The sequence below is a fragment of the Limulus polyphemus genome, unplaced genomic scaffold, assembly GCF_000517525.1.
Source record: "Limulus polyphemus unplaced genomic scaffold, Limulus_polyphemus-2.1.2 Scaffold2403, whole genome shotgun sequence".
In the NCBI taxonomy this organism is placed as follows: domain Eukaryota; kingdom Metazoa; phylum Arthropoda; class Merostomata; order Xiphosura; family Limulidae; genus Limulus; species Limulus polyphemus.
Window position 1 is genome coordinate 129,961 of NW_013668013.1, and position 13,743 is coordinate 143,703.

Here is a 13,743-nt window from a genome sequence, read left to right on the forward strand (position 1 = left end):
TATATATATATATATATATATATATAATAGGTGACAATCTTTAAGTAAGTGGTTTACAGCATATTTACAATAGCATTAGAACTTTACAAATACAGTCAGTTGTCGGATAGGATTTGTAAGTTTAGTTTTGAATAGTATGTTTGTTGTATAAGTGTATATATATATATATTACTTAAATATGGATTAGTTGTACTTGTCCAAATTTCATTGTGTGTGTAGTTGTTTATGGTTCTTTTGAATTTTACAGGAAGAAGAACAGAAGAGAGTTGCAGAAGATAAGCTAAAAGCAGATTCAACAAAGGCCAGGCTTGAACAAGAGAGAAAAGAAAGAGAGGTAATAAACTTGACATCAGAATAATAGTAACATCCTTCCCATTGCATGGTATTTTATTTCACTGAGAATAGGCATATGAGAGAGCATTAAGGTCTTCATTTATGTTACTTTCTTTGTTGATGGTTATTTTATGTGTGTTCATAGTTATCTCTTGGCCAGGTCATAGTTTATAAAAAATACCAGACAGTGTAATTTAACATTATTTCAAAATAAGCATGAACAATTTGTTACTTGAAAAAACTGTAGTTATTTTTAAATTTCATCATTTAATTAGACTTATAAATTCAAATATATTCAAAAAATGTTACCATCAAGCACAAAAACGTGTATTTTTATTTTATTTATTTCAGGAAGAAGGAGAACAGGCTCAGATTAGAAACTAAATATTGTAATATGTGCTCAAGGTTGCTTAGCAAAAATGATTGCATATTTGATACGATCTAAGATATTCACTTTCACTAAGAAGTTTAAGTTCAAGATTTGATCAATACTGAATGCTGAGTTTGGCTTAACATCAAATCTTTTATAGGATATTCAGTAAAACAGTTTTTACACTAACATGTCATACCGTACAGATATTTAGAAAAATGTGTGGTTCTGGCAATACCTTATGGAGCTATTTAGCTGTCCTTTTTTTCTCATATAAGGTATAGAAAATATATAAATTCACATCTGTGTTCCTTATCTGTCAAATATTCTTGATGTTTTTTTTTTAATCCTATGTTATCACATCTTTTGTTAAGTATAGTATTTGATTACTAAAAGACAAAATCTATTTAACTAATGATTTTTATCATAACAGATTGGATGTATGACTCATTGAGTTAATCCTACTAACATGTAAAGAAAGTTAAGGTATTGAAATTGACTCAAAAGTTGCAACTCCTTAGCAGAATGGACTTTTTTCTTCAGGAGCAGAAAAAGAGAAGTGTCCACTTGTTGAAACCAGTCAAGCATCTTGTTCAATTTTAATATCTTTAATTTTTTTCTTGTGATTTCCTGCACTTTTTTTTAATCATTGTTTTCAAGTTAAGTGAAATTGAAACAAACAAGACTTTTGATGTTTTTAAATATTTTTTTAGGATTTATACTTCATTTCTTGTTCTATTGTTAAAACTGACTATTTCTCTGCTCATCTCATAGCTTCGAGAAGCTCAGGCACGAGAACAGTTAGTGAAGGAACGTACTTCTTCTATCAACAAAGTCAGAGAAGCAGAGAAAAATGTAGAAAATGCTTTAAAAACATCAGAAGCGGAAAGACTTCAGTGGGTGTGTATTTTTTATGTTACAAGTATTTTCAAATTTATGTTATAAAGATTGAAGATTAGTTGTTTAAACCTCATAAGCTGAGAATTCTCTTAAACTAAAAGATTGATTAAGCTAGACATTAATGATTTTAGAATAAGCTAATTGGGATAAACATGAGTTACTTGTACTATCTATATGTATGTAAAAGTTGAATACGTTGTTCAGTTACAAGCCCCAGTAGCTCGGTAATCTTATTAGTGAACAAAATCAGGTTTAGAGATTAAACAATACCTCAATATTTATATATAAAACTTGAAATCCCTGTTTGTTTGCTTGCTTGTTTGTCCACCTCATTCACTGCGCAGGTCACAGTTCCCTCATGTGAAGGTGCGCAAAATGACAATTTTTCATTGATATGCCTGTCTATCATCTGCTATTCGTACCAGTAATGTTATTGTTAACATATACATTACACAAATAAATACTGTGCAGACTTCATGTTTTTTTGGTAAGTTTGAGTTAACATTTAATTTAAAATATAGCATTATAGGCCTATTTAGTTATAGATCATTAACTATACATCTACTAATACATCATATATTTAACCTCACACACAAAAGAAATGTATGTAAAATTAGAATGCCGTGTGTGAAAAAGCAAACAGTAGGCTTAGCCTATAAAATAAAATTATGCCATCTGCCAGAAAATAGAATACGTGAAAAGAGTAAGGCTTAAATTATAATACTTATTGTGTACAATGAGACTAATTTCAAGTCACCATAACTGGTAGAGTGCTTGCATGAAGTGGAAGATGGGTTGAACCTGGAAATTGTATATATTTTTTTATTAGCATAAGAAAACATAGGTCTTTTTGGTTATAGATTATTAATTATACATCTACTAATACATCATATATTTAACCTCATACACAAAATAAATGTATGCAGAATTAGAATGTTGTGTGTGAAAAAGCAAACAGTAGGCCTAGCCTATGAAATAAAATAGACTATATGAAAAGATTAAGGTTTACTTGATAATATTTATTATAGAAAATGAGACTAAAGTCAAGTCAGTGAATTTATTTTTTTATTTTTTCTCCAGCTATTTTGATACCTGGAAGTGGATTTTTTTCTTTTGATACATTATAAAGTACAATATTGAATTTTGTTTGTAGTATATTTCATACATAAACATCATAATGTTAATATGGTATCACATTCATAAAAATATATTAACTTTACATTAAAGCAAATTGAACATAATATTAGATACATATTTACTTTTGAAATTTTAATATTTGAGGTGGGATGACAGTGATGGAAGGAATAGAGCTAGGCTTATCCTGTTCACCAGAATGGGTACTCACACGTGTACAAGATAATCTAAATATTCTCCATAAGGGTCTATTTATCCTTGCCAGTGAAGGAAAAATAAAAAAAACATCATTCATTAGGAAGCCCTGATTTAAAACAGGCTCGAAGTTTGTTTTCAAAAATCAAACCTAAGATTGTTGTTGTTTTCTTCATAAATTCACAAAATATTTTTTTTTCTATCAAAATGCCCTCCAGTGGCACATCAGCATATCTGTGGACTTACAATGCTAGAAACTGGGTTTCAATACCTGTGGTGAGCAAAGCACCACGTAATACATTTGCTATAAATTGTTTTGACCTTTGTTTTATCTATATAAATATGATAGTACTGTCTGTTGTATATCCATGTACACAAGAATATTGCTAATTTCACGTTACACACATATTCTCAGGTTAAGATATATAAAATTTTTATTCAATTAGGCCAGTAGAATTTGCATTTATTGTCTCTATAAAGTCTGGTGGCTAAAGACTTGTCTCAGTTATTACTTTGCAACCAGTCAAGTTAGTTACAGTGGCAGTAGATCAAAATTATTGAGAATAAATCTTCTGAATCATCAAAATGATAACAAAATAAAAGCAGCTACACCTTTTTATACATAGTAGCTTAAAGTTTTCAAATTCTATTCATAACATGGCAACTCTAATTTTGATTAGTTGATTATTTTTGTGACATTAATCAATGTTTTTTCTAGCTGTTTCTCCATTCTGTTGAATTTTGAACTGTAGTTTAGTGAAGACCTTATGTTAAGTATGTATACTTTAAAAGATTTACTGAATTTTCTTCATTGAATTATATTTCTTTTTATGTAATGTTTAGTTAGTATTTAGTACATAAGTTTTCAATGAGGCGTATGACATTACACAAGCATTTTTAAACTACTAGACAGTGATCAAAATGTGTGTTTTTCTTTGTATTTCCTGATTTTTTAAATTAATAACATGTATATAAAACATCATACAGGATAAACAACTCCAAGAAAATGCAAGAGAAGAACAAGATCGAAGGAACAGAAGTGAACAGATGAGACGACAGCGTAGTAACGTAAGAAAGCTTACTTTTAAAAAAAATTTTTTTGAAACAAAGTTGTCCTAAGGTAACTTCAGAGAAAATAATAACTTTCCAAAAATTCTTTAAATATATCCATCCCTCTTACCTGTACAATGTTTCTGTTTGTTTACATCTATATACATAAAACATTTCCTATCAAGGCTCTTTGGTATTTATTTCTTGGAACATAAATAGTCTGGTTTTATGTGATAAACATATTATTATTTCTTATTTAATTTTAAATATAATAAGGTTATTTTGTCCAATTTTTCACAACCTGAGCTCTAAGACATTACTGTAATGTCTCTGCAGAATACTTCATAAATAATTCCGTACTTTTTTTTTAAGTGGATCAAAGATGTTTTTTCTATTACCCAGGTATAAGAACAAGTAGTAGTAATTTAAAACCTTTTTAAGAAAAACTGCGTTTGAACCTTTCCTGAAGAATAAATATAGCTTCTTATGTCACAAGATACTATTTTTTTATAGGTGTAATTTAGTATAATTGTAGTAAAAATTTAGATGGGTTAACTCAAATATTTTTAAAGTTATATATATATACACTGTACACAATGTTTATTTATTTTGAAATATAATAATTCATGCCTGGATGTTATAGTATAGAAAAGTGAATACACATGAAACATCAATTTCAGTTTTGATATTTTTTTATGTTCCATATTTCCTTTGCATGACTGGAGACATTCAATTACTTATGTGCTGAAAACCTGTGATTTAAATTTTCAATTGCTTATAATGTTTATATGTCTTTATTTTCAAGGCTTTTAGAATAATGTTTTTTATGAACACAAACATGATATTAAGTCATGAAACCGATGTATATATTTCTGTAATTAACTCTTTCCATATACACATCCTTTTCTGTGCATGTCATGAGGTTTTACTGAGTTACATTCAAAATTTAATTAGAGTACTTAATTATCATGGTATTCGGATAAACTTGGCATCAAAATATAACTAATAATCCAAATTTCAATATTATATAACTTTTAAGTTCTTAGTTTTATAAGGCTATATATATAAAAGTTTTATGCAAAAAAATGTTTGAAATTTATTTAGGTCTTGGAGATTACACAAATGAAATTTGACAATTTTCTGATGAACAACAATATTTTTACTCTTAACAAGAAAATCACTTTGCACTCAGAGTAGTAAACACTTTGACTTCATATGGTTCACAGATAAATTTTTAGTGAAAATAATCCATTAAAATTTCTGATTTTTTGTGTACAAATGACTCTTAATGCTTACTGAAAGCTTGCAAAATACACAAAACATATTAGAAGTTAAAGTATGAAAACTATAAAAGTCAATTTGGGGTCACAAACTTGGCTGGTTAGACCAAGCCCAACAATGACATCATATTCAATAGAATAACTTATTCTTTCCATGCTTGGAAATATCCCGATCCTTCATACACTATATACTATTCAGTGTATCTGAGCCAAGAAGCAATGTTTCATCTATTTTTGAAAAACTTTCTTTAAGTGTGTCAGAAATTACTTGATTTATTACTTTAACTTAAATTCTTCACCAAGAAGTCTCTTATGTGAATGGGGTGAGCAACAATCTTCAACTTATGCTGCTGAATTCTCATGTTTATACAGTTTAAGTTTAACACAGGGAATTTAATTTATATTACTTTTCTGTAGTTTGTATGGTAAAAAAATGACACATGGATTTGCTGTCTGTTTAAAATTGAATACTCTAACTGGTATTTTAAGAAAATATTAAAATATTTTTTTGTTAAAAGCAAATCAATTTTTGTGCTATTTGAAATAAAAAAAGATGTAAAGATCAGCTATGGAAACATGATACTAAAAAAAACAACAAGTATATAATAGGCCTAACTAAAGCCCTGCTAATGTGATGTCTTGTTGCTGTGGTACATCCACAAGGAGAACCTCCTATTAAAATACACAGTTTGATGCATGTGTGTTTATCTGGTGTAATAAGACAAAGTGATTTCTAAATCAGTAAATTACTTTTGATTTATACAGGAAGCTCAAGCTCTGATATCTCAGAGAACAGTCAATGCAAAAGCCATATTTGAAAAAAATTCTTGTGCTGGACAGATGATTGGTATGGCTACAGCAAAACCCCCAGTTAAACTTCCCCAAGAAATGTACACAGCAGAAGAACCAGTAGCTGCCAGTGGGCCTGAACATGTAAGAATTACAAAAGCAAATGCTTGTGGCAGTTCTCCCTTTCTGTCTATATATATGTATTTATTAAATTTTAATAAAATTTACAGAAGTATGGATGTAAAAAAATGTGATAATAAACTGGGAAATAATATACATGGTTTCAAGAGATTTTCAAATTTGTATTTCAAAATTGTTTAATAATTACAGTATTTAGTATTCAGAGTAATGACATGAACTATTGCATTTTTCTCTAATGCTTCTATTCTAAAATTGTTTTAAACAGATGTAACAGTTTTTTAAGTAAGATTATTTTGTTTTTTTCAGGTTCCTTTGACCATTCCTGTTTATCAAGAAACTGCTTCTGTACAACAAGAAGTTGAAGTTACAAAGGATCAGGACATCAAAGATTTATATTCAGAAGAAGGTTTTTCTTACACTAGGAATTTGCTCCGAGATTCTCTTCCTCCAAGACAAGATTCAGAATTGACCAACCCAGAAGAAGAGCAGAACTGGGATGGTTAGTTTTAAGTCATGACATTTCTATACTGATACATAACTGCAGCTTGGTAACAGGGACAGTAATGATTTGAATAGGTTGTTTTATAAAGTTAGGCCTTCTGATTCAGTAATTATCAGTATGTTGCAAGAGATTTTATTTAACCAGTAAAATTAATGAAATGTGGAAAATTAACTTGATGAAAAGTAAATTAATGGAAATTGAATCATTTTAACCAATAAAGTATTTGAGACAAAGAAAAAGACACCAAAAGGAACATAAAGCAGTGGTTAATTTAAACAAAAACTTATTGCTATTTTATTTAGTTCATTAAAAACAAATCTTGTAGACTTTCTTTATCCCTTATTTTCTGTCCTTAGCTGTAAGTAAGTACTAGATAGACTGATGAAGTGATTAAAATAAGTTCTTCCTCATAAGCCAATTATTCAGTTTGTGGAGATTTTGGGATCAAAAATATTACCAGGACATGTTCTCTCACAGTGCTCGTCAAACAAAAATATTACCAGGACATGTTCTCTCACAGTGCTCGTCAAACAAAAATATTACCAGGACATTTTTACGAGCACTGTGAGAGAACATATCATGTTGATATTTTTAGTTTGACGAGCACTGTGAGGGAACATGCCCTGATTATACAAGTATTGAGAAAAGAAATTTTCTGTTTTATTTCTGTTTAAAGATGTTAATTTTTGTGTGATTAGAGTTCAGACAAACTTAATTACATTTTCTCATTGTGGGCTCTACAGTGCTCATGCAGTAGCTAAACTGAATTGTATAGACATTTGGATTCAGTTGACCTACATGTATTGACCACTCTGTTTGACCGGTATGCCTTCTTTATACAGGGTGTAATACAGTCAAGTAAAATATGGAAAAATCATGAAAGAAATACCTAAAGTCTAGGAATTTTTTTATTTTTTTTAATTCTTTTGTTTTTGATTAGTAATTACTAACAGAAATGTATTGGCCATATCATGAAAAATACAAAATTTCACTAAACTACTCTATCTCCCTCTTTAAGTTTATGTAAATGTATTTGCATGCTAACTTACCTGGGTATGGAATTGCCCATTTTTGTTACTTTTCTGTGGTGATACACGAGATTACCTAGTGCTGTTTTGTGAAATGTAATTAAATTTCCTTTATGGTTTTTGGTTGTATTGAAGTAATCAGAACTTCTGATAGACTCTTTTATATACAGGTTTTATATGAGGCACAGTGCATAAGACAAGAATATTATATGATATTATTTGTAAGGTGGGACCTTGAGAAACATCTGAAAGCCCTGACACACCAGCTTGATGATTAGATTATACAGAGATAACAGAAGAAAAAGAAATCTGTTTGACTCAAAGAGGATACATAAATGATTGCAACTTGTTTTTATAGTGAAATATTCATCTAAATTACTATTTTTGCACCAACTATAACAGTTTGAAACTAAAAGGCATGAACCTGAAATTTTATTACACTGTACTGGCACTACGGTACCCCACAGAAAGTTGGTCTAAATTTGATGTCTGAAAAATTGGTTAGATTGGTAAAACATTAAATTTTGTGATGGAAAATGTATAATTCTGTCAATCATCAAAAAATTATTTTGTTTTCAATATTTTATAATGCTGCAAGGTTCAGAATATATCCTTTAGTTTATTTTAATATAAGCTAATACAAATAGTTTGGAAACTTTAATTTAAGTTTTATCAAAACAAATTTTTTGCACCACAAGCAAAGTTTTATGCAGTGTAATAAGCCTTTTATTTAGTGTTTCACAATATCAATATTTATTATGGACTGTAGATTAATTTGCTATAATTGTAATAAATATATGGCTAGCTACTATGTCTAGTATACAAGCTCAATAATTCATTTAAAGTAGTTAACACAGTGATTTTCGAGCATACTTGTCAGGGAAATGTTCTGCATACGTTGTAGGATTAAGAAAAGTTGAAAATGAAATAACCAGGTGGTCATTACCTATGAACTCAGTAAACCATTACATATAGAACATTCTATCTGTTCAACCTGTATGTTGTCTTTATGTTTGTAAAACTCTAAGGTTTGATGATGTAGAAGATTGAGAGACAAGGATAAAATATGTAGACATTTATATAAAAGGGATCACTTGGGAGTTTGATATGTAAGTTTATAATGTTTTGCCAGTGCCATTACAAAAAGCACTGGATTATTTGGTCATCAAGAAAAGCTGTAAAATATACATCAACTATAACCAGTTTTCCCCTGATGAAGAAAGGCGTACCTTTCAAAAGCACCAAGGTTATAATGTTTCTAATTTTTGCCTTCAACTTACAAAGATAATCTGTAGATTCTAAGTTAATTCTATGTAAAAAATTAATAATAATGTAAATTTTAGTGCTTTAAAAGGATTGTGTGATATAATAAAATAAGTGTATTTATATAATCCTTAACTTTCTTATTTAACAATTACGAGAAATAAGAAAAGGAAAAATTTTGATAACAATTAGTGGGAACATTTAGTGTTTTGAAAAGTGAAGAATTTGTTAGTGATATTGATCCTTAGTTTAATTTTCTTCAAAATCTTTTCTTGATTTGCTGATGTTCGATAAAATTTTATTCTTAAAATACCAAATTACTATGCAATACCAGTCATAAAGTGTTGCTATAATTTAGTTTGTAATTGGTTATATAGGAATGAGAAACAAGCATTATACAATGTAAATTGGTGCTGTAACTTATTTGTGATTGGTTATTTAGTAGCAAGAAACAGTTGTATCTTGTAAAGTAATAGCATAATGTCATAGTTGGTTGTTTGGTAACAATTTATGTCATTTGTTAGCTTAGAACTAATAGTGTACAATCATTTGCAATTTGTTGTTAAGTAAGCAAGAAATATTCTTTGTAACTTTTGAAATGTTGTTCATAAACTACCTGTGGTTAACTTACAGAACCACCTCTGGAAGCTCCTCCTACTGTTCGAGATCCTCTTACAGAAATGATGGTTGAACATGGTATCACATCTTCTCCGAACTACACTCCATCTCAGGTTATCAAAGCTTCTAACCAGGGCCTTAGAGCACGAGCTCTATATGACTACCAAGCTGGTTAGTAGTAGTAGAGGGCTCTGTTAACATTATTAAATTAATATCTAATAGCATCTGTCAGCACATCTCACCTTTACAATGATGATAAATTTACTTTAGAATTAGTTGGATCATCATAATAATTTACGACAAAATATGCTTTGTTGTTTTTCATAGTATGAAACATTTAAGCAGAGGTTTGTTGTGACACAAAGTTACCTTTTCATTATAGTACAATTAAAAGTGTTTTATTTTTATTTATTAAGTATTTCCTTCTGTTAATCTCCCACAGCTGATGCGACAGAAATTTCTTTTGATCCTGATGACATCATTACCCACATTGAGCAAATTGATGAAGGCTGGTGGCAAGGCTTGGCTCCCAATGGCTACTATGGACTTTTCCCTGCTAATTATGTGGAACTTCTGGACTAATGATAAAATTCTTTTCTTAAACATATATATGCCTGTTGCATGAAACTCATTTGGGGAGTTTTTGCAAAAAAATCATTTCTTAATTTTGTCAACAAAAAGAATTGTTGACTGCTTCCTATTCCATGTAAAGAAAAACCTAATTTTTAGGACCTAGAGTTTGTTAATGGATCTTGAAAAGTCTGTACAATATTGTTTACTTAAGAAAAATATGTAGGTTAAGGTTGTTATACTTATTTTAAGAACTGACTCAGCATAGTTTTGTATGACATTTGTTGCTCAGAGTGTTCTGTTTTATGAATGAGCTTATGATATTTTGTATTACATGATGCTGTCTGTGCCTAGTGCATCACAATGACTTTAGTAAATGCAAATGAGTATTTTTGGTGCAAAATATGAATGAGATGTTTATTAGCTTAAAAGTAAGACTTGAAACTTATTAGTGAACAGAATACCCAAACACGTTTCCATTTCACATTAATATCACAGAATTTCAACACCGCTTGAACAGAAAAATCACTTTAGGGGTAGCTAAGCAAGTAATAACAACTTCTGGTCAGAGAAAGCTATTTACTTTTAGCAAAACTAAACATCAACCTGGTGATCAATACTAATTAAATATTATTTTCTTACATTTCTACAGTTTAGAATCCATTGTTTCATCATTTAGATACTACCCTTTGCTGTTAATGACATTTTCGATCATAAACCCAATAATATCTCATCAGGTTCAACTAGCTTAGGAGATATAGGTTAGTCCTAAATACAAATTCTAAAAGTAACAATGCAAAACAGTCTTTATAATAAAAGTATAATAATAAACAACAAATGAAACTAATATTATATATACTTAGTAGTTGAACCAGTATTGTTAAAAGCAACAATAAATTAAGAAAATAGCATACCTTAAGAAGCTAATTTTAATTACCCAGACCGAGAACCTTCAATACATGAATTCATAGTATTTATCATATCAGTTATCTGATATATACACCATTTGAAACTGAATTCTTCATTGTGTTCTCTGTCTTTAAACTAAAGTCCTTTCTATTAGTTCAACTCACCAACTTTGTAGAACTTTTACATTAACTTTAGTTTCAGGAAAACTGGTGTGCTAACACACAAAGGTATGTTTTATTTTACAATTAATGATGAGAATGATCAGCACCTAACTGAGATCCAAGTTATGCAATAAATATTTGCCTATGTTGAATTCCCATGAAGTAACATTACATTTTCAGGTTACGAAACTCAGCTTTTACTAGACTAAACGTCTTTTTTTCCAGAATAGACTAACCTGAACTTAGCTTTTCCATACCAGGGTAATCCAAACTTATATTTTCCTGGCTAGAGTAACCAAAATTCAACCTTATGATGTATCAGTACTCAGACTTAATTATGACTAGTATATTTCACATTTTCTACTGAAGTACTTAGTACGATCTTTGAAGCCTCTGTGTGTGTGTTTGGTCCTTTTTTGACTTGCTGCATTGGTTTCTTTGCATGTGATCAGGAGTTAAGAATTCTGAGCACACACACCTGTTTCAAGATGCAACAAGTACATTGTTATTCAAAATTGCATACAAATGCTTTAATAACACTGGTATAAAACCAATGCAAAACTCTACCTTTAAGCTTAAAGCCTCAGATCCATCATTACAGAATGTTCCATAAATGTAGATAATCTTGGAAACTTGTTTTTTTTTTTCCTTCAGTGCAGTAACAGGTTTGTGTTTGAATTGTTGGACTGTTTATGTTATTATAATCAATGTTTTTTTTCTTTCAAAAATTCCAAAAAATGAAAGTTTATATTTAAAGTAAGAAGAAAAAAAAGAACAGGCTGTAATACTTATTTGAATGTTTACAGTTTTATTTGTCATTATTGCTTAATCCTGTGTTAAAGAAAATTGCTCGCAATTCAAAACATGTCATTCTTGTTTGTCCTAAGTTGCTCGTTAAGGTAAAATTTAAATGAGATCGGACACATATTTGAATAAATATAAATAGGTTTCTTTGTATTTTTAGAATTATTATTAATAAAAACCCATATTTCATATTTTCTGTTGTTTTTTACATTCTTTTCTCTCAATGATAAAAGAAAATTCCAAAGTTTACAGTTTTTTTTGTAGAGATATTGAAAAATGTAGATTTCTATTGAACCAAGTGAAAAAATGGTCGATTTTGGTGACAATTTGTTTGAATGATTAACAGAAATTAACTGGCATTGTCCATGTTGATTTTTCAGCACTCTACACAGGAACAATTAAAACACACATATTCATCAAAAGATATTTCAGCCCAAACTGAATTTTAAAACTATTTAATGTCATAGACGATTTTCCCCCACGTGTTACTACTTTAAGTTATGGCCTGAAATACCTGAAAAATAAAATTATCTACATGTGACAGTGTAAGGAACATAGAATTGATAGAGCCACAACTTCATGGAGAATGAGGGTTCAGTATCAGTCTTAACACTTAGAACTAGGGTAGTTTAGGTGCAGTATATTCATTGTTTCTCTTCAGGAAACATACGTTCCTGTGAATTTACAACAATCACCAAACTAATGCACAGCCTTAAAGGGTTTTGAATGAAAATTGAGAATTATCATGATGAATCATCACCATCTAACATTATTTTGTGATTAGTCCGTAGGTTAATCAGTGTTTTTAACTGATGTAGTATGCAATGGAAAAGATTTTAGATGTTTGATCAACATCTTGTCTTTCAGTGAGGTTGGTTATGTTTTTCATTTCTTCAAGTAACCAAGAGAGAAAAGAAAAAAACATGACAATTTTAAGCATGGATTTTTTGTCTTCTATAAATAATTCTTTGTTGTAATGGCATTACTATTATTCATGCTCTTTGTATATGTCAGTGTATTTAGTTTTGTAATGAAATGTATTTTGAGCTGTAAGCCATCATTATTATTCATGCTTTTGGTTTTTTATGAAATGCTTTGACCTATAAGTCTTCTTTGCCATTACCTTTACATTTCTCCACAAAATGTATTGGTGTGGTTTTGTTTGCATTCTTTTCATGTGGAAAAAGGAACATTTAGAACTATACTGTCAATTTTGTACTATTTTTAAATAATTTACTTTTTTATATGTTTTTGTGGTTTTTGATAGCTTGTTGATCTAAATAATCAATAATTTGGGATCAGGTCTGTAACTCCGGTTTCTAGTCAAATAAAGACAAATAATAAACAGCTGTTGTTGTCTTTTACACTTGTCAAGAATGTGGGACCAGGTCTATAACTACAGTTTCTATTGAAATAAAAACAAGTAGTGAACAGTTGTCTCATACACTCCAGTAGATCTTACAAAATAATCTAATTTCTGTGTAAAATAATAATAGTTGAGGGTTGCTGTACTACAATATTTGTTAATTATAGTATTTTGGCACTTGTGTATAAAGTTAAAAGCATAAATAATATTCAACGTTAAACTGGTACACAACTAAAAACATTTTATTTAGGCCTATCTATGGCCTTCAAAAAGTTGACGACTCTACATGTTTTGTCGTTACAACGTCATCCTCAGGAGTAACTTTGAAAC

General features: G+C 29.5%; 1 protein-coding gene across 2 annotated transcripts in view; it reads left to right on the forward strand.

The window, feature by feature from the left end:
- The window catches only part of LOC106466863 (drebrin-like protein B), a 46,411-nt gene extending 33,017 nt beyond the window's left edge, over positions 1-13,394 (forward strand). The window contains exons 7-13 of one of the 2 annotated variants that reach the window (XM_013927165.2): positions 248-334; positions 1,478-1,603; positions 3,920-4,000; positions 6,028-6,195; positions 6,499-6,691; positions 9,619-9,774; positions 10,046-13,394. In XM_013927165.2, coding sequence (XP_013782619.1) covers positions 248-334; positions 1,478-1,603; positions 3,920-4,000; positions 6,028-6,195; positions 6,499-6,691; positions 9,619-9,774; positions 10,046-10,185 — 951 coding nt within the window. In that variant the 3' untranslated portion in view covers positions 10,186-13,394. The remainder of the gene's footprint in view (positions 1-247; positions 335-1,477; positions 1,604-3,919; positions 4,001-6,027; positions 6,196-6,498; positions 6,692-9,618; positions 9,775-10,045) is intronic. The other variant, XM_022394937.1, reaches the window with a different exon arrangement.
- Positions 13,395-13,743: the final 349 nt, after the last annotated feature.